This window comes from Capricornis sumatraensis, chromosome 4, assembly GCF_032405125.1.
Source record: "Capricornis sumatraensis isolate serow.1 chromosome 4, serow.2, whole genome shotgun sequence".
Classification (NCBI taxonomy): Eukaryota; Metazoa; Chordata; class Mammalia; order Artiodactyla; family Bovidae; genus Capricornis; species Capricornis sumatraensis.
Genome location: NC_091072.1, coordinates 70,353,003 through 70,379,423, shown reverse-complemented (window position 1 = coordinate 70,379,423; position 26,421 = coordinate 70,353,003). Strand labels below are relative to the sequence as shown.

The 26,421-nt window shown below is 47.0% G+C and overlaps 1 protein-coding gene across 1 annotated transcript in view; it reads left to right on the top strand.

Moving 5' to 3' along the window:
• Positions 1–26,421, top strand: part of NCKAP1L (NCK associated protein 1 like) — a 42,336-nt gene extending 15,915 nt beyond the window's left edge. The window contains exons 16-31 of the mRNA XM_068970536.1: positions 23–168; positions 1,319–1,451; positions 1,764–1,883; positions 4,426–4,571; positions 4,877–5,008; positions 7,835–8,053; positions 9,526–9,656; positions 11,971–12,068; positions 12,197–12,290; positions 12,445–12,527; positions 12,830–12,910; positions 17,154–17,247; positions 18,113–18,229; positions 18,548–18,657; positions 20,589–20,678; positions 25,084–26,421. Coding sequence (XP_068826637.1) covers positions 23–168; positions 1,319–1,451; positions 1,764–1,883; positions 4,426–4,571; positions 4,877–5,008; positions 7,835–8,053; positions 9,526–9,656; positions 11,971–12,068; positions 12,197–12,290; positions 12,445–12,527; positions 12,830–12,910; positions 17,154–17,247; positions 18,113–18,229; positions 18,548–18,657; positions 20,589–20,678; positions 25,084–25,215 — 1,926 coding nt within the window. The 3' untranslated portion in view covers positions 25,216–26,421. The remainder of the gene's footprint in view (positions 1–22; positions 169–1,318; positions 1,452–1,763; positions 1,884–4,425; positions 4,572–4,876; positions 5,009–7,834; positions 8,054–9,525; positions 9,657–11,970; positions 12,069–12,196; positions 12,291–12,444; positions 12,528–12,829; positions 12,911–17,153; positions 17,248–18,112; positions 18,230–18,547; positions 18,658–20,588; positions 20,679–25,083) is intronic.

Below are 26,421 nucleotides of genomic sequence, written 5' to 3'. Positions count from 1 at the left end.
CTTTCCCCACCTCCAACCACAGGCATATACCAGTGTGGCTAAGGCTCCCCTGCACTTGCATGAGAACCCAGACTTAGCCAAGGTGATGAACCTCATTGTCTTTCACTCCCGAATGCTGGACTCAGTAGAGAGTATGCTGGTGGAAACTTCTGATTTATCTACTTTCTGGTATGTCCTGAGCTCTTTATCAATTAACCTAATCTCTTGCCTGGCCTCTGTGGAGCACTCTAATTCCCCCAGACACTGGGAAGACTTGTTTTCTTTGAGACCTCCTTAGAGGTAGATGCTATAACTCCATAGCTTCTTCATTCCAGTTCTTATCAAATGGTAGGAATTTGAAGCTGATTCCCTTTTGTGCTGGCTTTCTTTAGGGAAGCCAGTTGGACTTCACACAGACTTGCTTTCTCTGGGATAATTCATCAATTGTTTGTTCGTCACTGTTATCTTTGGAAACTTCTTTAGCATCTTTGTTTTTTGACCTTGTGATTTAAAAGAGACATGGAAAAGGTGGAAGTTGAGTGGAGGTGACTGAAAATAATTGGGAGGGCTGGGGAACAGGGCCCTTAGAGAGTGCACCTAAGTTTGTCTTACTTAGGTATCATTTGGCCTTTACTCAGTGACCACTGTTGTGCATAACTCTACCCTTTAAGGAATCAAACATGCAGTACAGTATGTTGGCTCTGCTGTCTGCACTCTGCATGGTTAGGGAGGTATAATACCCACATGTGAAAAGGACATAATAATGGCAAATATGCATGCCGTTGAGAGGATACAGGATTGAGGAAAGATCAGTCTCATGGAATTACTGAGAAAGTTTTCTGGAGCCTGAGTGTCAAATTTTGGGAGGGATGTGATATAGTGTCAAATTTTGGGAGGGATGTGAATTAGTAGTATTGAGAGACTTCTAAATCAGGGCCCAAATCATGCAGAGCTTCTGGGGAAGGAAAAGCAAGTTTGTACAAGAAAAGGGAAGGAGACATTACTAGCCTGCCCTGGGATCCAGTTAAAAAAAAGACTGAAAGAGTTGAGTTTCTTGGTTTTCTCTCTACTTTAAGAGTAGGGAATTTAAAGAGGGAGGGATGAATATCAATAAATATTTGTTTAGGGAGGGGAGTTTGGGGGTGAATGGATACATATATATGTATGGCTGAGTCTCTTTGCTGTTCACCTGAAACTATCACAACATTGTTAACTGGCTATACACCAATACAAAGTAAAAAGTTTTAAAAAAACTTTTGTCAAAAGAATCGATATTCTCTCCACCTCAGAGGTAGCAGCTCCTGAACCCTGGTCCTGAGTCTCCTTGTCTGTTCCATAGCTTTCATCTCCGTACCTTCGAGAAGATGTTTGCTGTGACCCTGGAGGAACCCACCATGTTCCGTTATGCCATTGCTTTCCCCCTCATCTGTGCTCACTTTGTCCACTGCACGCATGAGATGTGCCCAGAGGAGGTGAGTGTCCTGAGCTCCAAACCCTGTCATCATCTCTCTAACCACGTCTCACTATTATTCCCTCAAAACACAATTTTAGGGGTCGATTTTGGCCCCAGGTTGGGTACCCATAGATACCTGGGTATCTTCTGGCCCTGTAGATATCTGGTGCCAGTCCCTGAATGTCTCAGCTTTATTGCAGCGTGTCCTCTTTCTGGGTCTCGTCTTCTTCTGTAGAAGTGGGTGGCTCAGGCTGGGGTCAGAGCAGTATTACGTGGAAGACAAGGCTGTCTTGGTGATGACACTTTCTTCCTTGGGTCCCCTTTCCCTCAGTACCCTCACCTGAAGAACCATGGCCTTCATCACTGCAACTCCTTCCTGGAAGAGCTGGCCAAGCAGACTAGCAACTGTGTCCTGGAGATCTGTGCGGAACAGCGAAACCTGAGCGAGCAGGTGGGTTCAGCCCTCTCTCTGATTCAGTCTCCCCTCTGCTGCTCCGCCGTGCCTTCCTCACTGTCTGCCTGTCTTCTTCTCAAATACCAAGCTCTCTAAGCCTTTCAGGTAAGGCTAGGGCTTTTGTGTGCAGGAGTTTATGGCAGGCTCCTTTTCTTAGTGTCATCCCTTTAGTCTTCACTCCCTTGGGACTTGATAGAAGTGTCTAAAAATACCCTCATTTGAACAGTTGCACTTCCACAAAATCTGGTCTTTCATCTGAAGAGTTTCAAGAGATGAGTTAACTTTCTAATCTGCTTCTCCTCCTCTCTGCCCTGTGTACACATACTTAGAACAACGGCCCCCAGATCACCTGTCTTGTCTCACTGTTCTGTCCATCTGCACCCTAATCTGTAGCTATCTGAACATTTTCAGGCACCTCCTCTGTGTTTATCCCCAGGGCTGCTTTTATGTCTTTGTCTGTTGTTTTCCCCTCCCCTCCCTTGACTGACTCATAGCACCTGGTCATGATTAGCTCAACCTAAATTTATAGAACGTTTGAAAATGAGGGACTCGTTCTGCTGTTGCCCTGGAGTCCTTCAGGTTTCCTAGACTACCCAGGCTTCCTGGGTTTGAGTCAGGCTTTGTAGCAACTTCGGTAGGAGGGGAGTCAGGTTGTGTGCGTGTGTGTGTGTGTGTGTGTACATATGCCCAGTTATATTATTACTTAACTTTCCCATTTTCTCATATGTAAAATGTGGATAAAAATAGTTTCTTAATAGAAATAAGATAAAGATGAAATGAAATAGAGTATGTTAAGTATTTGGTATGTAATTCTCAACAGATGTTAGCTGCTCTATTATTTGGTATTTATTGGGCACTAAGGCCTGTGCTGGGGTTTGGGGATGGAAAGGTACACAGTTCTGGCCCTTGGGGAATGTTCCAGTTTAATGGAAAAAGAAGTACAAATACATGTTTGAAAGACATTTAAATAATTAATGTAAAGAAGATGTGTAAACAAGTACAATTATGGGTATATTCATCACTCAACTTGAATACCTACTTTACATGCAAAAGCACACAGTTTAAGATATTTGCTCAGTGCTGGGTCAGGGTTGACTAAAACACAATGTGAGTATTATTTTCACACACAACAAAACTTTGGCAAAGGAATATTGGCTCCTTCAAAGTTGTCATTTTGAATAAATAATGATGTTGCATTACTAATGGAGTTACATTTTTTGGAATTACTTTCAGAATCTACCCACAGACCCTTTTGCATAATTTAAAGGTTGACGCATCTTTGCCCATCAAGGTAGACCTGATTTTTTTTGGAAATAGTAGGAATTGCACTTAAAAAAAACCCAATCGTGTCTATAAAGTAAGAAAACCAGCTTACTCATGGCTATTATCCTATTGTAAGAGTAATTCCAAATGAGGAGTTTCCAGTCTTGGTCTGCACATACTCAGTATCATTGGACTAAATGGAGAGAATTCCAGAGTGATTACCTTGAAGGAGATGAATATATAATTCTATCATATTTTCTGTATGGCTAATGGGGGTATCTGGTTAAAGAGAAGAGATGCAGGATTGATGTTTAAGTAACAAGAAATGTGGTATCTTATTTTTTAAAAAAAGAAGAAGTGGGGGCTTCCCTGGTGGCTCAGTGGCAAAGAATCCGCCTGCCCATGCAGGAGACACGGGTTCAATCCCTGGTCTGGCAAGATCCCACATGCCTCGGAGCAGCTAAACTCATGCGCCACGGCTATTGAGCCTGTGCTCTAGAGCCTGGGAGCCACAATTACTGAGCCCATGCCCTACAGCTACTGAAGCCTGAGTGCTCCAGAGCCTGCGTTCTGCAACAAGAGAAGCCACCACAGCGAGAATTCTGAGCACCTCAACTGGAGAGCAGTCCTCACTCCCCGCAACTAAAGGAAAGCAACAAAGACCCAGCACAGCCAGAAATAAATACACACAATTGCAGAGAAAAAGAAGCGGAAAGAGTGCTGGCCACGTTGTGACCTCTGAGGGTAACTTGTTAAAGAGAAGAGATGCAGGATTGCAACCCCCCTCTTTGGAGGGTTGTGGTAGTGGGGGTGTCTGTCCATGTTCCATATCCATGGGACAGGCTAGGAAGGAATATAGCAAGTGAGATGGTAGTTCCACACTAGCAAAAAACAGACCATCTTCCTAGGTTGAAAGACCCCTGAAAGCACAATTGAGTGGAGCTCTTAGATTCTTTCTACTAGAAATTTTCCACCAGGAAAGACTTTCTTGAAGGAAGTGGATGGGGGAATTGATGATCTGGTCCCTGAAGGAAGCTGCCATCTTGAAACTCTGAAGCTAACCATGGGTAGATATTTAATGAAAACTAACAGAGGTGAGCATATGCTAGGTAGGCCCCCACTAGAGAATGAGAAGCATGGAAGGAAAGAGAGAGAAAGGCTGAGTGAGCAAAGAGCAGGCAGCAGAGGAAGGACCCGCTTGTAACTGTCAGATGGACTCCCCGGCATTTTGAGGAAGGAATCTCATTTCTCCATTCATGTGTGTTTGTTTCTAAAGCTTCTCCCGAAGCACTGTGCCACTACCATCAGCAAGGCCAAGAACAAGAAAACCATGAAGCAGAGGCAGACTCCCAGAAAAGGAGAGCCTGAGAGGGACAAGCCAGGAGCGGAGAGCCACCGGAAAAACCGCAGCGTTGTCACCAAGTGAGGCCCTGGGCCCTGCAGGGCCAGCCAGCACCATCTCAAGGAAGGGAGGCAGGGACGAGAGAAAGGATGCCAGCAAAGGGGAGCGGGAGTGGCGGTGGGGAATGGCAGATAGGGAGAAGCAAGTCAATGTGAATTTTCTCCTTTGCGTTTGAAGTCAGCATTAATGTGTACTGTTCTAGGATGAGTTTTTTGAGAAGATGAAAGGAATCCAGGAGTGATGGGCCTGACAGATCCTTCCCAGCTACTAGCAGGCAGGGCCAGACCTGTAATGAGGCTCATTTTGCTCTCTTAATTTTACCCAGCATGGACAAGCTACACCTAAACTTGACGGAGTTGGCACTGACAATGAATCATGTACAGAGCTTCTCTGTGTTTGAACACACCATCTTCCCTTCTGAGTATCTCAGCAGCCACCTGGAGGCCAGATTCAACAGGTACCACTCTTTCCTTGTCTTCTCCTTGCTTAGTATGGTAATTCTCAAAGTTGGGTTCCATTAGCTCCATCTTGGTGGTCATTCTGAAGCAGCTAATCTGGCATAGGTCCTAGGCATCTCTATTTAAAACAAATAAATGAAGAGAAGCCCAAACCTTTATAGGCTGTTTTGATAAACAACCAGAAATGATTTAGTAGAGTGAATGGGGCCTCTGAAGTCAGCAGATCTGTGTTGATGCTCTTCACCTAGACACCAGAGCAGGTTATCTCTCTTGTTTGAGCCTCAATTTCCTACCCTATAAAGTAAGGATAATGATATTTACCTTGTTATGAGAATTACCTGTAATTGAGAATCGGTAGAGCATTAAAGATAATCTTGAGTGACATATATAGGCCTCAACGAAATAAGTTCCCTTCCCCTCACTTTGCCTCTCATTATGTTGCCCCCGAAATTTGCAGGAACATTCCTTGTATTGAAATTGGCCACTATAGTCAGCAAATTAGGGAATGAGGGGAAGACGTTTTTATGAATAATCTGCTAGTCTTCTGTGTTTCTTTTTACAGTATGTATACTAGTGTATTCCCATATTCATTCAGCAAGCATTTATTGGACATCTACTTTGTGTTAGCAGTGTTCTCTAAGGTGTTGATACAGCAGTATACAAAAGGAATAAAGATTCCTGGCCACATGAAGTTTCCTTCTAATGGGAGAGACAAACAAAATAAGAACAAAGGATGTTTAGTATTAGATTAGAAAATGATAAGCTCTAGAAAGGCAGGAGAAGGAGCTAGGAAGGGTATCGCGGTGGCGGCGGTGGCAGAATTTTACATAGGGTGGCCAGGGAAGGCCTGCTCGAGAAAGTGACATTTGAATGAGCTCCCTGAAGGAACTGAGAAAGCTAAGTGGGTGACTGTCTGTGCAAAGAACATCCTAGGCAGAGGAAACAGCAAGTGTGAAGGATCTGAGGTGGGAGCGTGCCTGGTGTGCTCAGTGAGCATGGAGGAGGCCAGTGTGAGCAGGGGGGAGCCTGGTAGGACGTGAGGTCAGAGAGGCTGGAGGAGGGGCAGACAGACGGTTCAGCTGCCTGTATGCCACCCTCAGGACTTTGGCTTTGATTCCGAGTGAGACAGGGAGGCTTGGCAGGGTTTGAGCAGAGCAGGAACGCGATCTCACTCAGTATCTCAGCAGGTTCATCCTGCACTAGTGGGGCAAGGACAGAAGTAGGGAGAATAGTTAGGAGTCTGTACCTTGATTGGAGGAGATGGAGGCTTGGTTTTCCAATTAGGTTTTTGCCTTGGTGACAGTAAAAATTAGTTTGTTTTCATACCTTACACTTTAGCTATATGGAAGGAAGTGTCTCAGGCACATACAAAATGTCAAGATGACAATTTGATAATCATCCATGTGTGAACCTTCAGAAACTGGCAGTGGTTTCTAGGCCCTGGAGCAGCATGGGTGTGATATTTTAGTTTTTCCTGAACGTCTCTAATACTTTCTTCATTGACACCCTTGCTCCTAAAGCCCCGAAGCTGGCCTAAAGATTTGGCCTCAATGAGAACTCTAAAATAGATTAGGTAGATTAGGCTTGCATCCAGTCTGTCCTTTCTGTAGTATTTTCCCTCAAGTGCTTTTCCTTTTCATCCACGAAGCAGGTGCTCCTGTTCCCCCCCTCCCCACCATAAACACTTTCCCAAAAATGCAAAACAAACAAAACTCCCAGACACCTGTGGCTAATTTAGGGAGGACCTGATGGACTCATTCATATTGATGGGCTGCTGACTGACAAAAGCTGGTGGTGTTCCTTTTCCTCCTTCTGTTGACATTTTTTATTATTGTTGTTTTCATAGTTATTTATTTATTTAATTTTGGGTCTCCACTGCTACGCGTGGGCTTTCTCTAGTTGGAGCAGGTGGGGGCTACTCTTTGTTCCGGTGTGAGGGCTTATTGCAGTGGCTTCTCTAGCTGCGGGGCACAGGCTCCAGGCACATGGTCTTCAGCAGTTTCAGCTAAAGAGTGGGAGCTCATTATTGTGGCACACGGGCTCTGTCACTCTGCGGCATGTGGGATCTTCCTGGACCAGGGATTGAACTGGTGTTCCTTGCATTGCAAGGTGGGTTCTTAAACACGGGATCACCAGGGAAGCCCCCTGTTTACAGTTTAACAAGGAAGAAAGTCTGAAGGAAGAGGACTGACTCCCACTGTGAATTCTCAGGTTCCCGGGGAAGGTATTTTGGAAGGGTCTGTGAGTCCAAGGGGGAGGGGGTGTTGCTGATGTGCCCCTGAAATAATACAGTGCTGACAGGTCTTCCTCCTCTAAGGTTGGCTATAGCTGCGTGCTTGCCAGGCGCACTCTCTCCACCTGGCATCCCATGGCCGCTCAGCACTGCACTGCACATCTAAGGATTTCTGGGTGTGGTTTTCCGTTTCTGACAGTGACTGGAACTAATTCTTTCCAAAGAGAAAAGACAAACGCTGGCCCTGAGAATACAGGAGGTTGTGAGACAGCTCATACAGTTAGATGGCGTTTGGGAGCCTACATGTTTTACCACCTGATCTAAATTTCCCTAGAGGAGGCGGAAGAACATGGTGACTGAGAATCAAATATTCTTGGAGTCAAGTCCTGGCTCTGTCACTGGAACTTCTCTGTGCCTCAGTTTCTTCACCATGAAATGGAGATAAGTGTACCTACCTTTTTGGGTTGCTATGAGGCTTACATGAGATAATGTGTGTAGTGAAATCATAGTGCGGCACCTAGAACACAGTATAAGTGTGATAACTGTTACTATGTTGGACATGATGACTGTGATTATGGTTTCTATCATGCAGAGCCATTGTGTGGCTGGCTGGCTACAATGCTACAACCCAGGAGATCGCCAGGCCTTCTGAGCTGTTGGCAGGAGTCAAAGCGTACATCAGTTTCATACAGTCACTGGCCCAGTTTCTGGGTGCAGATGTGTCCAGAGTCATCCGCAATGCCCTCCTGCAGCAGACACAGCCACTGGACTCATGTGGGGAGCAGACTATCACCACTCTCTACACAAACTGGTCAGTGTTGCTTATCCTCTCTCTCTGCCTTACTCTTTTTGTTAGCACTTTTTCCTTTACAGGGTAGGACCTCAAGACCAGGCATTTCAGCTCCTAGGGTCATAGACCCCCAAACAGAGGCTTGTTTCTGCCGGAGGACTAGAGCTATAAGCTGGGGCAAACTCAGATGTCCTCTCTCCACCATGAGGGTTCTTTCCAAGCTTCCACGTGACACCCATTGACCTGCCCTTTTCCTCTTCATCTGCAGTTCCTGACCTTTCTTTTCTGGATTCTGTTTTCATTTCAAATGATCTTTCTTCCTCTTTCTGAAGTTCTCTTATTTTTCTTTTCACCCAACTTCTCCGTCTGAAGACCATTCTATCTCATACCTTCTCTCCAGAGCACTGTCTCCTCATCTTCCAACATGACCATATTATGTTTAGTAGAGTGTTTTTCATAGGGAAAGGGGCCTCCTCCCCCAAACTGGAGGGGGCAGGAATCAGCAATACTTCCTTTGAGGTTTTAAGGATGGAAAGGAGCTGTATTCCTACCTCCCTAAGCCACTGGGTGGCGCTCTTAATCCAATATCAGCTTAGTATGAGTCAGGCTGCAAAGAACCCCCTGAGAAGGGGGATAAGCCTGAGACAGGGTTTGCAATACATATATCAAGCTGGGCCTGGCAGGTAAGGGAAATGGGTCTTGTGGGCTGGGTGGGAACTTTGAGTAGTAAGGGCATGCCCTTCTAAAGGGGCAGCCACCACTTAGTACCATCTGATTGCTGCCTCACTAAATTATTATAATCTCCACTTAAAAATTTTGACAGCGAATTCAAATTAAAAGGAAAAAAACCGCACGTTGAGTGCTGGTTTTGACCTACCCGTGTTAGCTTGTGATTTCTGTAAGACCTAGGGCTATAGCTAGTGCCTGGGTGAGTGACAGGGGTTACCAAGCCCTCTGGTGTCATTGGCTGGAAGCCTTCTTAGCTTGCCCAGAGGTCAGGAGGGGATATTTGGAGACTGGATGACAAGTGTTCACTGGGCTTCTCTCTGCCCAGGAGGTTTGACTTGAGACTCATTTCCAGGCTCCTAGGCTCTTAGTCGAAAACTCTCACTGAGGAGGTTGAGGGTAAGTATATTTTGGAGGAGCCCAATTAGTAGGAATTTTTGTCTTGTCAGCTTAGGCTTGTCTTACCTGACAGAGAAAGGCCAAGAGTGCGGGGTGTGCAATAGCTGGAAAAGGCGGTGGGGCATGTCCACCGTTCCCTTTGACAGCACAGCCAATGTCCAGCAGATTAGAGGCAAAGCGGAGTCATGTTACTGCCGGTTGTTTCTGAGCCAGCAGCCTGGAATGTTTATGTGGTGTCTCCTCCTCCCGCCCCAGTCTCTCCCCACCACCCCAGCCTTTCGTGGAGTTCCTCTTCCTGAGCCCAGTGGTGGTGGTAGGAGGAAGGGAGTGAACACTCATCTTCTGTGCTCTCTTGGCCAATCCTGTAGGTACCTAGAAAGTCTGCTGAGACAGGCAAGCAGCGGGACCATCATCCTCTCGCCAGTCATGCAGGCCTTCATCAGCCTCCCCAGAGAGGGGGAGCAGAACTTCAGCGCAGAGGAGTTCTCTGACGTCTCTGGTGAGCTCAGAGTCTGGTCTCCTGTTAAGGAGCCGAGCTTTCCCCTCGGTACAATATCCCAATTGACGGACCCCATCTGTGTTCTCCTGCCTTCCCAGAGCCTCATTCTATACTCTTCTAGATCTCTGCTAGACTCTACCTTAGGGACGATAGGAGAGATTTCAAGTGAGACCCAGAATTGGGAAGTGGCTTGGGGGTTGATGGTGGAGAGAGAAGATGAAGGGAGTTAAGAGCTGGGCAGGGGCACTTAAGTCATTGAAAGGATTTATTCTCCAAAGGGTAGTAAGTGGGTATTTTCCATTTCCACAAAAAGTAGAGAGTAGGACATACGATGAAGGGTAAAGGATAAATGTAAGGACATTCTGATGTTTGGAATTATTAAACAGTGATCTCATGTTGTGGCATCTTCTTCCTGAGGGATACATTTTCGATAACTGATATTTAATAACGATGATAACATAACCAATGACGTTTAGTGTGGGCTAGGTTCTGAATGTTCACATTTATTAACTCCTTCACTCCTCACAACAGCCTTGAGGTTGTTATTACCCCCATTTTACAGATGAGGACACTGAGACACAAGAGGTGACGGAGCTTAAGTTTGCACTTTCATAAATGGTAGAACTGGAATTTCAGCTCAAGGCAGTCAAATTCCAGAACCCAGGTGCTTAATCACTTCATCGTGCTGCTTCCCAGTGTTCAGAAGTGCTTTAGTGTCTTAAGGCAGGCAGATGAGGAGTGTGTCATGAATGAATTGGGAAGTTATTCTCTTTTTAAAGAGGGCTTGAAGCCGTGCAGATCCTTCTTAATAGATTTGTTTTACTGACTGATTCATGAACTATCCAACTGCTTCCTCCTTCCTCTCATGGACCCCGCATGGGATCTGAGACAGGTAGGAGATGTTTCAGTGATGCTGCCCTCTCCATTCTTCCCCTTCCTTGGAGCGGGTGTTATGGAGGGCAGAGCACGCAGCTCTATTCTCCAGCTCTGCCTTCTTCTTGCCCTCACACTGACTCCATCAGTGAGCTGACCCTACTCTCTACCTGCTGGAGGCTTCAGATGTCCCCTTCTCATCAACTCCTCCCACAAGCTGTAGGCAGCATCTAAAATCAGCTTTAGGTCTTGCTGACAACTGACGAGCAGCAGGAGGTAATGTTGATTTCCCCTCCTGCCACCCCCACCCCAATTTCCTAGGGTTACCATGGTGATGGGGCAATGCTGCTGCAAAAATAGCTAGATGGATAGAGAAGGAGGCCCTAGGGTTACTAGCCTAGAGAGGACTAGAGTAAGGTGGATCCAAACTGGTGGGTCTGTGGGTCTTTTCTCCAGAAAGGGTAGTTCAGCCCCTCTGCCTCTCTGTCAGCATTTTAGCATTATCTAAGGTGACCAGTTAGGAACTCCTTTCCTAGTTCTCAGCTCAGTTGTTCCTATTGTAAATAGGTGGCTCTAAAAATGTCTGATATTTTATTCCACGTGAGACTCCATGTCAGCTGCTGTGGCCAGCTCCACTGCTTTTGTCAGTGGTAGAGGTGGAGATCAACTGGTCCCGCCTTGAAACCCTTGAGCATGGGGGCCTCAACTTCCCTTTCCCTCTGAACCCTTATTAACTAGGTTAAACTCACCTTTCCTCTCCTCATCTCTTGTTACTTCTGGTCTTTATGGTTTTCTCTGCTGGGATGGTCCATAGCCAGAGATCAAAGCTGGAGCTCTTTCCTGTCTGAATTTGTCCCTCAGGTTTCCAACATGGGATTTCCCCAGCCAGGCTTTATTTAATCCACAAAGGGCCAGAAGCAGGCTGGTTAGGGAGGGATAAGGTAATGGAGCAGACTGAAGGAAAGAAGTGTTTAGAGGAAAAAACAACTGGGATAATGGGGATGTGTGTTGATTGCTCTCCTAGCAACTCTGTGAGGTATTCAGGGTGGATTTTAATTTCTTCATTCTACAGAGAAGGGAGCTGAGGCTCAGAGATGGTCTCCATCTCATAAAGCTAGTGCAGCTAGTACAGCAAGAGGAAAGTCCAGATATCTGGACTTGGCAAAGTCCAGATTCCTGTAAGAATGAAAAGTAAATAGCTATCATTTGTGGTACATCTTGGTGTGAGTGCCAGTGGGTAGAAGGTTAACTGTCCCACAGGCAGGCCAGGCCTGTCACCTGAATGCAGGATTTCAGGCCACATTTGCTCCCTACTTCCCTTCCTTGCCATTTCCTTTCCTTGCTGAAAAACATTAGAAATGTTCAGACTATCCTATAGCTATTGTGCAAATGCCCCAGTGCCCTCTGAGTCCTACCTGGGGTCTCTGCAACTCTATTCCAGAGATGCGGGCCTTAGCTGAACTCTTGGGCCCGTACGGCATGAAGTTCCTGAGTGAAAACCTGATGTGGCATGTGACTTCGCAAATTGTGGAGCTGAAGGTACTGTGGATGCAAGACCCCGGGAAGAAGGTCCAGCCTCGGGGGAAGCGGAGTAGGCGTAGGAGACTGGAGAGAGATGTACCATGGGTCTCGTCTTTTCTTGCTTAATGTCTCTGTTCTGACTGCAGAAGCTGGTGGTAGAAAACATGGATGTACTTGTTCAGATCAGATCCAACTTCAACAAGGCGGACTTGATGGCTTCTTTGGTGCCCCAGCTGACAGGTGAGCACATCCCCCAGAGGGAGAAGGAACTGCAGGAAAAGCATTGTGGATCACAAGGGGTTGTTGGAGCTATGAGGCCTCGGCTGGGTCTGAAGAAGCAAAACCATCGCCGTTTTCCCACATGCTCTTCTCTCATGCTCTTCTTTCTCCTTAGGGGCTGATAACGTGCTGAAGCGCATGACCATCATTGGTGTTATCCTCAGTTTTAGGGCCATGGCCCAAGAGGGACTTCGGGAGGTGAGTGGGGGCGGGGGCTGCCACAGGATAAGCAGAATAAAGCGCTGGGTGGGGCTTGTGTGAGAAGTTGTGGAAAGGGTTGGCAAGCATTGTGAAGAAAGGAGCTTAATCCGGTAAGTCCTGGAAGATCTCTGAGGACAGATGAGCTGGAGAAATCTGGACGTGTGACGAGGGAAGTAACACAGAAAGTTGGCTATGTTCTCATCTAAGCTGAGGCCCTGTTTTTTTTTTTTTTGTTGTTTCCACCTATGTTTGAAGGTGCTGGCCTCTGTCCTCGGACTCATTTGTCTTCTTTCCTCCAGGTTTTCTCTGCCCACTGCCCGTTTCTCATGGGTCCCATCGAATGCCTGAAGGAGTTTGTCACTCCAGACACAGATATCAAGGTATTGGGGAATGCAAAATGGAATCCAACCAGGAGATTTCTGTTGTTGACAAAGGATAGAGCTAGGATCTTGGAAGGGAGGAGAGGGCTCTGCAGAATACCACAGGAACAAGAGCCAGGTTTTCAACAGAAAAATATCTGGGGAGGTTTTGTGGAGGGAGGAATTTTGGTCAGAGAAGAGAGTTCAGAGTAGGGGAGCCCTGGGGAGATCCTGTGGGGGCTGGGGAACGTTACTGGAGGGAGAGCAGTAAGGGCAAGGATCATAGTATCTATAGGTTTTCTCCTAAGATGTGCAAATTAGATTCTGAACGATGTGCAGACAAGTCCCCTCTTTTAGTCAGGAGCCTGGGAACTTTCTGTAAAAGTTGATTCTTCCATTCCCACCCACCCTCAGGCCTCACTTCCGGTAGGCCTGGGGAAAAGGGGAGGGGCCTCTGTCAGCACCCAACCTAAACATCCGTTTCCGCTCGCTCTCCTCACGCTAGCTTGCCTTTTGAATCACCTGGAGCAAATAAGTATGTTTCGCAGGAAATATAGCTGCCCAGTGCACAGGGCAGGGCACTTCTCTTATAACTGACTCCATTAATGGAGGGAGGTCTATGAGAGGAGGAAATTGGTTAACAGGAAGATGCTGTTCAGTCGCTCAGTCATGTCTGACTCTTTCCGACCCCACGGGAAGTAGTTAGATGCTAAGGGAAAAAACAACTTCCCTTACCTTGAGGTCAGAAGAATCCTGAAAATTTCCCCTCTCTCTGCCTGAAATCAGATGAGGGCCAAGTGGTCACGGGCCATGAGGGGTGATTTTTCACTGGATGGCTGCTCCTTCAGGCCCTGGCTTGGATTTCACTGTGGGCCCCGGGTTTCTGGCAGCTGTTGATGTTGGGGCGGAATGCTCCTGTCTGTCAGGAGTGTCTAGCCAGTATCTTCCTGGCAGCTTTGAGCTTTAGGCTCTGCCTGCCTGTGAGGATAAGCAGGTGTGTGGAGATGGGGCTGGCCTGTCCATCAGAAATTCTGTTACTACCTCCGAGGGGCAAGAAGATGAGACCAGAAGAAGGTTAAAAGGTGAAGAAGTTTCCTTCAACCATCACCTTCTTCCTCTAGAAAACCACAGATTATGGACCAAATTCCCCGATCTCCTAGGTCACGGTTGCCACTAGCAGGGTTATTTAGTTAGTAGGGAATTTAAACAGGGCGGAGCAGAATGCTGAGGTTTACCTTCTGGGTCTAGCATAGTAGGCAGTGTGTGTTTACTGTTACATCCGTGGGGTTCTTTGCAAAAGATACTCTACTTAGTTATCTGCTAGTGAAACAGTTATCCTTGTCCTCTCAGAACATTTTGAAGGCTTTTTTTCTTAACCTCTAAAGTCCAAGTACTTTAGTGGGTGCGGGTGTTTGGAGCTACATCTTGGGAACCTGATTCTAAGTACAATGAAGGATTCAGGAATCAATCAATAAACATTAACTGAATGCCTTCTATGTGCTTAGCATTGTGTTCAAACCTAGAGAGGATAAAAGGAATGCAGAGCTCCTGGCTTTGAGGGAAAGGAAGCAGAGCAAAAGGGACAAGGTTTATTAGTCTCTCAGTGATGCTGGGAGTCATTAGGGTAATAAAGTGAAAGTTGCTCAGTTGTGTCTGACTCTTTGTGACCCCATGGACTATACAGTTCATGGAATTCTCCAGGCCAGAATACTGGAGTGGGTAGCCTTTTCCTTCTCCAGGGGATCTTCCCAACCCAGGGATCAAACCCAAGTCTTCCGCATTGCGGTCGAATTCTTTACCAGCCGAACCACCAGGGAAGCCCAATTAGGGGTAGATGCGTTATATGCAAAACGTGAAAGTGGAAGTCAGTCAAGTCAGACTGTTTGCGACCTAATGGACTGTAGCCTGCCAGGCTCCTCTGTCCATGGAATTCTCCAGGCAAGAATACTAGAGTGGGTAGCCTATCCCTTCTCCAGGGGATCTTCCTGACCCAGGAATTGAACCCAGGTCTCCTGTATTGCAGGCAGATTCTTTACCAGCTGAGCTACTAGGGAAGTCCTTTTACTTATGTGATCTAATTTAATCTTCACAGCGACTCTGTAAGGTGAGTATTTTTATTCCAGTTTTACAGATGAGAAAATGGAGGCTCCAAGAGGTTAAGTCACTTTTAGCCAGGGTCACGCAATTAGTAAGTGGTGGTGCTAGGATTTGAACCCAGATCCTCTCACTCCAGGACTTTCTCTCCCCTCTCTATGCCATGAGGTTAAAAACATATTGTAATCTCGTTGGTGAGACACACCATACGTCTTGCCTCCAAGCTGAGAAGATAACTGATGATACCAGGTGCTGCCTGTGATCAGTGCTGAGTAAGTGGTGCCAAGTTAAGGAGGGAAAGATGAGCATGAGCTGCAGTCAATAGGGAGGGCTCTATAGAGAATGTGAGATTCAAGGTAGGCCTCAAGGGTGGGTGTCAGTTGGATATAGCAGAGGAGAAGTAAATAGGAAAAACTTGCCTTTTTCCCTTCCTATGTAGGGAAAAACCCAGTTCTCCCCTACTGTGTGATTCTCTGCTGAATATCTCCTTTACTCTCACACAGAACATGTCACTTCTGACACTTCTGGTCACCAAGTGTTTGGAGGATGTCCCCACACCAGTTCCCTGCGATGCCAGCTGGATGTCCTGCAGCTTAATTCAGTTCTGACACTATCAACCTGGAGTTGGTGTCAGATCACGCATGTTTAGGGCTCACTTCCACAAGTCTACACCTACCCCCGCCCCCTCTTCAGAAGCCAGTTGCAAACCTGTGCTTCTGACCAACTGGCTATAGGTCAGAAGTTCCAATATCTACCTCCTTGCTGCTGCTGCTGCTGCAGCTAAGTTGCTTCAGTCGTGTCCGACTCTGTGACCCCATAGATGGCAGCCCACTAGACTCCCCTGTCCCTGGGATTCCCCAGGCAAGAACACTGAAGTGGCTTGCCGTTTCCTTCTCCAATGCATGAAAGTGAAAAGCGGAAGTGAAGTCGCTCAGTCGTGTCCAACCCTCAGCGACCCCATGGACTGCAGCCTTCCAGGCTCCTCTGTCCATGGGATTTTGCAGGCAAGAGTACTGGAGTGGAGTGCCATTGCCTTCTCCATCTACCTCCTTAGGTTCCATTAATTTGCTAGAGCTGTTCACAGAAACACATTGACCAGTTTATTAAAGGATGTGATAAAGGATATAGAAGAACAGCTATATGGACTTCCCAGGGGCTCAGAGGTAAAGAATCTGCCTGCAATACAGGAGACCCGGGTTTGATCCCTGGGTTGGGAAGATCCCCTGGAGAAGGGAATGACCACCCACTCCAGTATTCTTGCCTGGAGAATTCCAAGGACTGAGGAGATATGGTGGGTTACGGTGCATAGTGTCCCAAAGAGTCAGACACGACTGAGCGCCTAACACTCACTTCTACTTTCAGACTAGCCATATGGAAAGATACACAGGGCGAGACCTGTGACGGTCCTGATGACATAAGCTTCTGACTTTCTGCCTTTGGGCTGAACACCCTCCTGGTCTGTGGATGTGTTCCCTACCTGGAGGCTCTCTAAACCCTATACTGTTGGGATTTTATGGAGGCTTCCTCACATAGGCATGATTAACTCCATTTCCAGGCCCTCTCCTCTGTCTGTAGAAGTGGGTGTGTGTGTAGGGGGTGCAGGGTGGAGCTGAAAATTCCCAGTTTCTAATCAAGGCTTGGTCTCTCTGGTGACCAGCCTCTATCTAGGAGCTGGCCAGGAGCCCAACCAGAGTTGCTGCATAGGAACAAAAAATGCTGTTTTTATCACTTAGGGAATTATAAGGGTTTTAGAAGCCCTGTGTCAGGAACCAGGGGCAGGGACCAATTTATTTCCTATGGTCTCTCAAGAAGAAAGGACACTCCTGAAGAGGGATGCACAGGAACCGGAGTATGAAAAGAAGAAAGTAAGTTGTAGCTTAGAGATGGTGAATACATCTGCATTGCCTGTAGGAAGCGTTTGAGGAAATAAAGTTGGAAAAGTAAATTTGTGCTGTGGAGAATCTGAAGGCCATGCTAAAGCCTTGGGCTTTTTAAAAAAGAATGTATTTTCCCTGCAGGTTAGGGAGACCTATGAAAGGAATACCTAGAAAAGATGATAATATACCAAAAGTTTAAAATCTGTGATCCAGGGGTCTTGGCCACCTGTAGCTTCTGCCAAGTACTTCTCTCCAGGGAATGCTCTCCAGAATGTTGTTTTCTTCTCCACCAGGTGACCTTGAGCATCTTTGAGCTGGCATCTGCTGCGGGGGTGGACTGTGACATTGATCCAGCCCTGGTGGCTGCCATTGCCAATCTGAAAACTGGTACCACTGGGGAACGGGGTGGCGGAGGGCTTGGGCCCTGTTTTGGGGTGGGAAAACGTCAGTGTCAAAGACGTCTTTATTTGGGATTGTGAATTCAGAGGGTAGAAACTGGGAGCTAAGGAAAGACTTAAAGCACAGTCCCTAATCCCCAGAAAATACTTCCACAGGCAATTTCGATTTCTAGTCAGGTTCCAACCAGTTGATCTGTCAATCAGCTAAAAAGTATTAAGTGAGTCTGGTACTCAGCAAGTGCTCCAAGGAACTTACAGTCTTGTTAGGGAAATAAGATTAATGCAGATGAAACAGTGAGGGAAACAGACATGATTTCATGCCTAGTTATGTGGTATATAGTGTCCCAGTTCCCCAGAATGATCTTACTTTCTCCCCTCCCCTCTAATCATCTTGACACCATTCACTTCTTCCCCTGGTCTCACACTTGTCTCTTATATTTCCATTACACATTTCCTCTGATTAGCACATTCATACTTGCACACACTCCGAATAGGATGGAACCAGGGGGTTGGTATGAAGCCTTTTCAAGTTGCCAGACTGGCTTTCCCTCTTCTCTCTCGGTTTTGATGAGAGTCTTTGCTCTCCTTCCCGCCTCTCCACTCCATCAGGCAGCTGACAGAGTGCCCTCAGCCTGCGTGTCAGCTGAGCTCTTTGCCAAAAGCTCTGCTCAGTCACCAGTGGAAGCCTCTGGGACTCAGGCCTCTCACTAACAGCAGTAATGACTTGCCTATAACGCTCTACAAAGTCTTTTCACAGATATTTTCTCATGGGACACTCCTAGGAGTTCTGTGAAGTAGGACCCCGTGGAAGAAAGCTCCTGTTTACTGACCTTACCCTCTTTTCCTTTTCCCAGATTTGTCATCCCCTGAGGAAGAATATAAAGTGGCCTGCCTGCTCTTGATCTTTCTGGCCGTTTCCCTCCCACTCCTTGCCATGGATGCTGCCTCCTTCTACAGCATTGAGAAGGATGGTAAGTAAGGAGTGGGTTTAGGTTAGTGTCCTGGGGTCAGGAGATGAGACCAAGACATCTATCTGGAAAATACAGACTTCTGACTCAGATGCAAAGTTCTGTTTCAGAAAGCTCTTGAGAATAAACAATCTGTAAAATTAAATTCAGGTGAAATTCCATCAGACTATCTATCTTTCTCCTAATCCTCGAATGGCTCCTCATCCTTTGGCGTCACATAGGGCTGGCCCAGACTGAAAAAATGGCAAGTTACCAGCTGGGGTCACCTGGCATGGTTCAATTTCCTTTCCTTTCTCTCCCTCTCTGTCAATAATAATCTAGGTTACAGCAACAATATTCACTGCTTGACCAAAGCCATCATCCAGGTATCTGCTGCCCTCTTCACAGTCTACAACAAGAACATTGAAACCCACCTCAAGGAATTTCTCGTGGTGAGTGGGTCTAGGTTATAAGGAATGGATGATTGTGAAATCTGGGGGCAAGTGGTTTGACTTAAATCCATAGACAGTTATTACTGAGCAGGCCTCGGATTCTAACCTCCCATCTTGTTCATTAAATAGTGAGGGACAGCTTTGTGAAAGGCAAGAGTTTCTTCTAAATTCCCTAACAGCTGGTATTTCAGCCTCTGCCTGATACTTGGAAGGAGTGCTGGACTAAGTTAGCAAATCTGAGTTTAGTTTTGGATCTGCCACTGAGAAGTTGCGTGGTCTCTGAAAAGCCAAACTTTTGAGGCCACAGTTTTCCCATTTATTAAATAGAGATATTAAACCAAATCCATGATGTATTTCCTTGGTGTGCATTACAATATCCTGAGGAGTTCGTTAAAATACAGATTCGAGACACTGACTTTTATCATCTATGAGGCCCCTTTCAACTCTAATACTGATAAAAAGTCAAACTTTTTTCAAATTCTCAGACTTCACCGTGAATCAGAATCACATGGAGAATTTCTGATTCAGTAGATTAATGGTGGGGCTGGAAAATCTTGCATTTCTAGCAAGTTTCTGGGTAATGTTGGTGCTGCCCATCCTGGGATTTTATTTTGAGAGCCCCCTGGTCTCGAATTCTAGGGACTGAAACTTACAGTCAGGAAGCTGATTTTTACTATAGGTTATGTTCAATTTGTTTGAAAGAAGTTGTTAAAAATTTTTTTTAGCCGAAGTTTGACTCCCTGCAACTCTCACTATTGATCTAAGCTTTGCCTCTGGAAAAACACAGAATAAGTAATCTCTTTCCATTGTTCAGAGAGGTCCCAGAGCTTTCCATTCTAAATCCTCCATGGAGGAATCTCATCCATACTCTTTGAAATGTGGTCCACTGCCCACTGACTGCTTGAGCATTCTCAGCAATAGGGAGCTTATTCTTTTTTTAAAAAAAAAAGTTAATTTATTTTTAATTGGAGGATAATTACTTCACAATATTGTGTTGGTTTCTGCCATACATCAACATGAATTCACCATAGATGTACATATATCCCCTCCCTCTTGAACCTCCCTCTCACCTTTCCACTCCATCCCACCCCGCTAGGTTTTAACAGATTGCCGGTTTGAAGGGAGCTTATTCTTTTGCAAAGCATGGTTCTGATTTAAAAACTAGAGCCTCATCTGTCTTCTTTTGGAGGAAACAGTAGATCATATTCTCCAGGGAATCACATCCTGGTCCCAAGAAGTACATGTCAGGGACTTGGAAGCTTAGTGAGAGGGTCTCTCTTTAAACCGGTACAGCAGAGCAGACAGAATGGGCTCCGAGCATCTGAGATATAAAGAGGATTCACGCCAGATCTCTAAGATGGGGTGAGAAGGGAGTCAGCCCCCCACCTCACTGCCTCTTTTACCCTCTCTGTTTGCTCAATACAGGTATTCTGGGTCTGGGATGCAATTAGTCACGTTTCTTTCTTTCTTTTTGATCTACTGGGGACCTGAAGGTGAATGGAGAGGACAGCCATTCGGGAGTTGACAGAAGGAGAATACCAAAAGCGCTGTGTCTGAGTCAGCGGCCCAGCTCTGTCTCTAGTCGGGTGGGGAGTCAGCTGTAAACAGTCTGATGACAGTGGTGTCTGGAGGCCGCCTCGGAAAAGAGATTAATCTCCTGGCATACAGTATTACCTGCCTCTGTTGCAATTTCTCTCTTCGCCTCTTTCTACCGCTCCTCCAGCATCCCTGGCAACCGGCTGTTATCTGCACTGGCTAGTTTGGAGGCAGTGTGTGTCTCTGAAGCCTGGGGGATTCACCGCTTTCCCACCTCAAGCCTCCCAGCACTTCTTAACTCACCTCCTTGATCTTCTCTTGACTTCCTGTAGCCTGAGGCTGTCCTACTCTGACCTTCATAAAAATCTGCTTCCTTACAAATCTTTCCCTTACAGGTGGCTTCGGTCAGCCTCCTGCAGCTGGGCCAAGAGACTGACAAGCTTAAAACCAGAAACCGGGAGTCCATTTCTCTGCTCATGCGCTTGGTATGTATCTGCTCTAAGTTGGTCAGAGAGGAAGGGCCAGAGGGAGGATCCTCTATAGGGTTCTTGGCTCCCTACCGTGGTTATCACCCAAAAGCACTAACTAAGAATTTAATTCTGCCTGAAGGGGTCTAATCCTCACATTCTGGTTAACATTCTAGATTTGTCCTGTCATCCCAAGGTAGAGTCTTTGAGGATTTCTCTGCGGCACAGTGTCTTCCTGGCCCCTAGCTGACTGGGCCCCTTTCCTGCAGAGCTCTTGAGTGTGATATGGAGGAACAGCTCACCCCCACCATGGGGATGAGCTCATGGACGGGGATGTCCCTCATCCATAACTACCTGTCCAATGCATCTTCGATTTTACTTGGCCACTTCCTACCACTGTATTTCTTGTCCTTAAGAGAACCATGAAGAAGGTTCAACTGGGGGAGGAGGAGGGGAGCCCAGAAGAGGGAAGGGATTTTTAGCTGAAAAGCTGTAAGGCAGGGAACCAGGTGGGACACGAATCAGGCAGCTCCTGCTATCTCTTCTGTTTCCCAAGCTCAGGCTTTTCCCCTTCTTTGGTAGAAAGTTCTGGGAACTCTGACTCAGTTAACTTTTAAACAATCTTTTACTGTTGATCTTGTTTCCCTCTTCAACGTGCTTACTCACTCTTGTTCTAAAGTTTGATTTCCTAGGTTAGCTCTGCACTTAAAGGTGGGCAGGAGGGGCTCCTGCTCTGGGCCCTGGGTTTAAGTGACCCTTCCTCTGGCCTGTGGGGAGAGGACAGGCCCACCTGGAGCCTGTGCCCCTCCTCAGAGCTCCCACTAAAGACTTCTTGGGCCTCAGAATTCTTTCCTGAGCAGTTCCAGCCCACATGTAGAGCTTGTCCTGTATTCGAGTCCATCCTACTGAGGCAGACTGTGCTCCAGAGCCCATGGAATGTGTGGCTGGAGTTTAGATGTGCAGACAGGAAGATTATGTGTGTCTACAAACCCCCCAAACTGGGGTGGGAGGAGAAGGGGTACCTGGCTGGAGGCTGATTCCCTCCCTTCTCCCTGCTCTGGTACAGAACTCTGAGGGGTCTAACGATTCTAAATTCAAACCTGTCTTCCATGAAATTGTAAAGGTACACTCAGCCCTCCATATCCACAGGTTCTCAGCTATGGATTCAACCAACCATGGATTGAAACTATTTTAAAAAACATTCCAGAAAGTTCCATAAAGCAAAACTTAAAATTGCCCACACCAGCAACTATTTACATAGCCTTTACATGGTATTTATAACTGTTTATATAACGTTTATGTTGTATTAGGTATTATAAGTAATCTAGAGATGATTTAAAGAATATGGGAAGATATCATAGGTTATAGGCAGGTACTATGCCTTTTTATAAAAGTAACTTGGGTATCTACAGATTCTGGTATCACCCCTGAATTGGTTCCACAGGTGGTCTGGAAACTAATTCCCTTCCAGTGCCCCATGATATTGAGGGATGAATACATGTTGCAGATGTTGCAAGAAAGAATATACTATTTTATCATGTGGTACATGGGCTTCCACTTGCACTCTCGGCCAGGCCCACGAGTATTAGGGGCGAGTGTGCCTGGGACTCCCTCTGGGTCTCCTTCTTTGAATACATAGGCACTCAGTGCTATCTGTGTCTCAGTTTCTCTAGCTCGAAAAGGCCTAGGTTGGGCTGATGAAGGGTCATGATGAGGAAGAGAAGAGAATGGACTTGAGGTGTGGGGGTGTGGTGAGGAGGTGAGAGGGCAGGGGAGGCCGAGGAGGGCTGAAGGAGGGCGGCAGAGCACGGTCTCAGAGCAGCATGACCTCTGCGTGCGTGTGTGCTAAGTCGCTTCAGTCCTGTCTGACTCTTTGCGACCCCATGGACTATAGCCCGCCAGGGTCCTCTGTCTATGGAATTCTCCAGGCAAGAATCCTGGAGTGGGTTGCCATGCTTTTCTCCAGAGGATCTTCCCTACCCAGGGATCAAGCCCAAGTCTCCTGTGGCTCCTGCGTGGCAGCAGATTCTTTACTGCTGAGCCACCTGGGAAGCCCAGCATGACCTGGGGCAAGTTAATTAACCTTTCTGAGACTCTGATTCTTTAGCCTTAAAAGTGGGCAGTTATCCTTATGATGGGCTTCCCTGATAGCTCAGGGATTCTTGGTTAACAATACGCCTGCAATGCAGGAGACCTCAGTTCAGTTCCTGGGTCAGAAAGATCTGCTGGAGAAGGAATAGGCTACCTACTCCAGTATTCTTGGGCTTCCCTTGTGACTCGGCTGGTAAAAAAGTCCACCTGCAATGTGGGAGACCTGGGTTCAGTCCCTGGGTTCGGAAGATCCCCTGGAGAAGGGAAAGGCTATCCACTGCAGTATTCTGGCCTGGAGAATTCTATGGACTGTATAGGCCATGAGGTCGCAAAGAGCTGGACAGGACTGAGTGACTTTCACTTTCACATCCTTATGCTAGAGGGGTGAGGGTTCATGAGACAGTTTATATAATAGTGCCTGGTACATAATAGATGCTAAACAAATGTTCCCTCTCTCTGCTGCTCAGTTTAGTTTCTGAATGATTTAGGCACGCCTGTTCCTTGTCCTTGGACAGTTCCCACCTCTGTGAGGTTGGAGGGGATTCTGTGCAGCTGCTCAGCACTGCCTCCTCCCTCTGCTTTGCGTTTCCCCCCACCCCACCAAGTGTGGCAAGGTGTCTGCCCCTTGTGGCGTCACAGGCCTGCAGAGTGGCTGGAACAGCCCTAGGACCCGGCGCTTTTTGTAGGAGGGACGAGACAGAGGGACTAGCTCCTGCAAAGCAATTTAAATGCAAATGTTTCCACAGAGAAATTGGAACTGACTGACGGGAAGGAGCAGTATTCTGTGTAAAGAGGCTACTCATGTAGCCCCAAATCCTGTTCATGCACCTCTCTCCCTGGGGTCTGTCTTGGCTGTCAAGCCTGGGCCGTGCCCACCCCCACTATTGTCAGACTTCCTGGAGTGGGTTTCACGGGGGAAGGAATGACTCTCTCATAGACTCATGGAATCCTAGGTGTTGTCAGAAACAGATCAGATGCTGGCGGTTAGTCCAGTCCTCACCATTCCTAGGTGAGGAAACCGAGGAGAGGGAAGCAAAGATAACATCCATGGTCTCCCCCCAAATACATGGGCAGATTTGGGACTAGAACCCGTTTTTTGGCTTTCACTTCCGAGCTATTTCCACTGCCATGAATTTCCTCCAGTTGGGAGCCCTGTGATTTTCTGTGCTTAACAGAGCAGAGAATAGAAGTCTCGGACCAGTGGATCCTTCTCGAAGCCATCACTCATTTCCCCGTGCCCAAGAGTCATATCCTGGAAAAGAGATCTTATCTCTTTACTGGCTTAAGGTTTTCAAAATCTTGCTTAGCAAGAAATTCTTTCTGCCATCCAACCTGAGATCAGAGCTACAGTTTTACGGGCGGATTTTCTCTCCTTCAGCCTGTGATGTCTGCTCTTCTGAGGCTGTTGTGTGTATTGTGTGTGCATGGTTTGAGTATTGCAGTACCTTACAAATTTTAAAAACTGAAAAGGGCTTCAGAGAGAGAAAAACATTAGAATAGAGATGGTAGATCTCTTTCCTGAGTGAATTTTCAGGACTTGAAACCCCAGACATATTTGGGATGGCCCATCTGTGTGAAATGCCAGAGGATATGGGACACTTCTCTCCAGAGTGCTTTTTAGTCCCGTAACCTCTTGGGCGAGGAGAGTATGGAAGGAAAGACACCCCGTTCCTTCTTCAGGGAAGGAAACCCTCTGGCCCAAGGCTAGGCTGTACGGCTCTACGGTAATATCCCCCTGCCCCTACCCTCCGTCTTACCCGGGCATCTTGATCTATCTTTCTGCTTGGCTGTGGGGGCTGCAGGGATTTCCACAGCACACAGGCCTTCTAATTAAACTAATTAATCATGCCTGCTCCTTTATACAGCATCCATACTGTTCCCCAAGCACTGTGCTAAGGGAGGGAGGAGACTGAACCGCGTGGGCTCTGGGCCCTCTTGCTTGGCCTGCAGTGGTAATTGTGTTTTTCTCCGCAGAGCTTTGTCATTAGCACGTTTATGTGTTCTTACCTGCATCTGTGCTGCCCACTCACACCTCATTTAGCCTCCAGAATGAGAGAGAACAGAGTTTTTCTGCCCTAGAGAAGTGATTCTTTCCTGCCTTCTGCTTCTGAGCCCTGCATATAACCCTGAGGAGGGGCTCAGGGGTCATTATAATGGAGCTGAAGAGAACATTGCTTTCTGAGAGTGAAACGAAGTGACAGTGCCTTGGTACCCCATTTACTTGTAACTCTAATGGCCTCAGAGGGCCCAGGGAACCAAATGAAGAGGAACAGCGTGTCACAGTGGATGCCCTACCTGGGGTCCTCATCTCTCTTGGCCCTTTCTTTTCCAGGTGGTGGAGGAGTCCTCTTTCCTGACCCTGGACATGCTGGAGTCCTGTTTCCCATATGTGTTGCTTCGAAATGCCTATCGGGAGGTCTCCCGGGCCTTCTACCTGAACCGAGTGTCGGCCAGTACCCACTGAAAGGTCTTTGGACCTACCTAAACCCGTGCTGCACTGGAAGCTGTGGCTATTTTCTCAGAGGGTGGGAATGAGGTGGGGTCACTAGGGAGAGGATCAGCTAGAACTGGTGAAGAGGGAGATGGAGAAACAGCCCACGGCTGAGAAATCATAGCGAACTGGGGCCAACTGGGGCAGGGGGTGGAGGGCTTTTTTCATGGAAAGGAGTTATGGTGTTGGGGCCAGGTGTATGAATTTTTACAATGAAAAAAAAGTGACCCTCAAGTATGTTTTCTATCTCCTGGGGACCAGAGCTTGAGTTCTGACTGGCATGGGTCTCTCCGACCTTCATCACTATTCTAGGATAATGTTGGCGGGCAGAGATGATCAATCATCATATTAAACCATAATGAGCTTATAACCCTCCCACTGGAGCTGCTATTGTCTCCTGCACATTCATTAGGACGATTATCTCTCTTCCTTTTCCAAATGTGTTCAGCAAGCATTCAGCCTGCTCCTACTGCACTGCCAAGTAGTAGCAGAGAAACACTTTTTTCCTTTGTGGGGGCTCTTTTAGGAGTCGTGGGTCTGTTTGTCTGCCTTTAGCTCTCCAGCCTGCAGGGGCAATGAGGAAGTGCTCTTGGGATCCCGATTTTCACTGCCCCAACTCTCCCCACCTGCCCTACCACACCCTTGTAGGTAGCGAGTAAGTTCTCACGTCTCTAACTGGAACCCCTCCTTCTTTCGCTTGACATCGCCACAAACGAGAGCAGAGGGTCAGTCCAGAGTAATTCTAGGACAACTAATTGGACCAGTGTCACGCGAGTTCCCGTCACATACCATTTGGGGGTATTCTCCCTCCTAACTGGAGGGACTAACTTAACCCAAATCCCCTTGTCATCCTGGGTACAGCTGTTGCTCCAGGCAGGGATTTCTCTTCTGGATCTTAAATTTCACAGACCTCATTAGGTTACAGGGCCCTGAGAGTGGGTATACTTGAGGGAGTACAAGCTGTTTCAACCTAGCCCTTTCCTGCACTAATTAGAATTTCAAGTGTTGCAAAGCCCCAGGCGTTTAAGATAGCATTAAACTAGGTTTAGTTAACTCCCTGGCAGGAAACAGTGCCCCCCACCCCCACCTCCCGCCATCCATCACTTCTGTGCCAGGGAGGACTGGAGCAACAGATCATATATGTCACAGGTCTGGAGTGGTTGGAATGGGCAATATAAG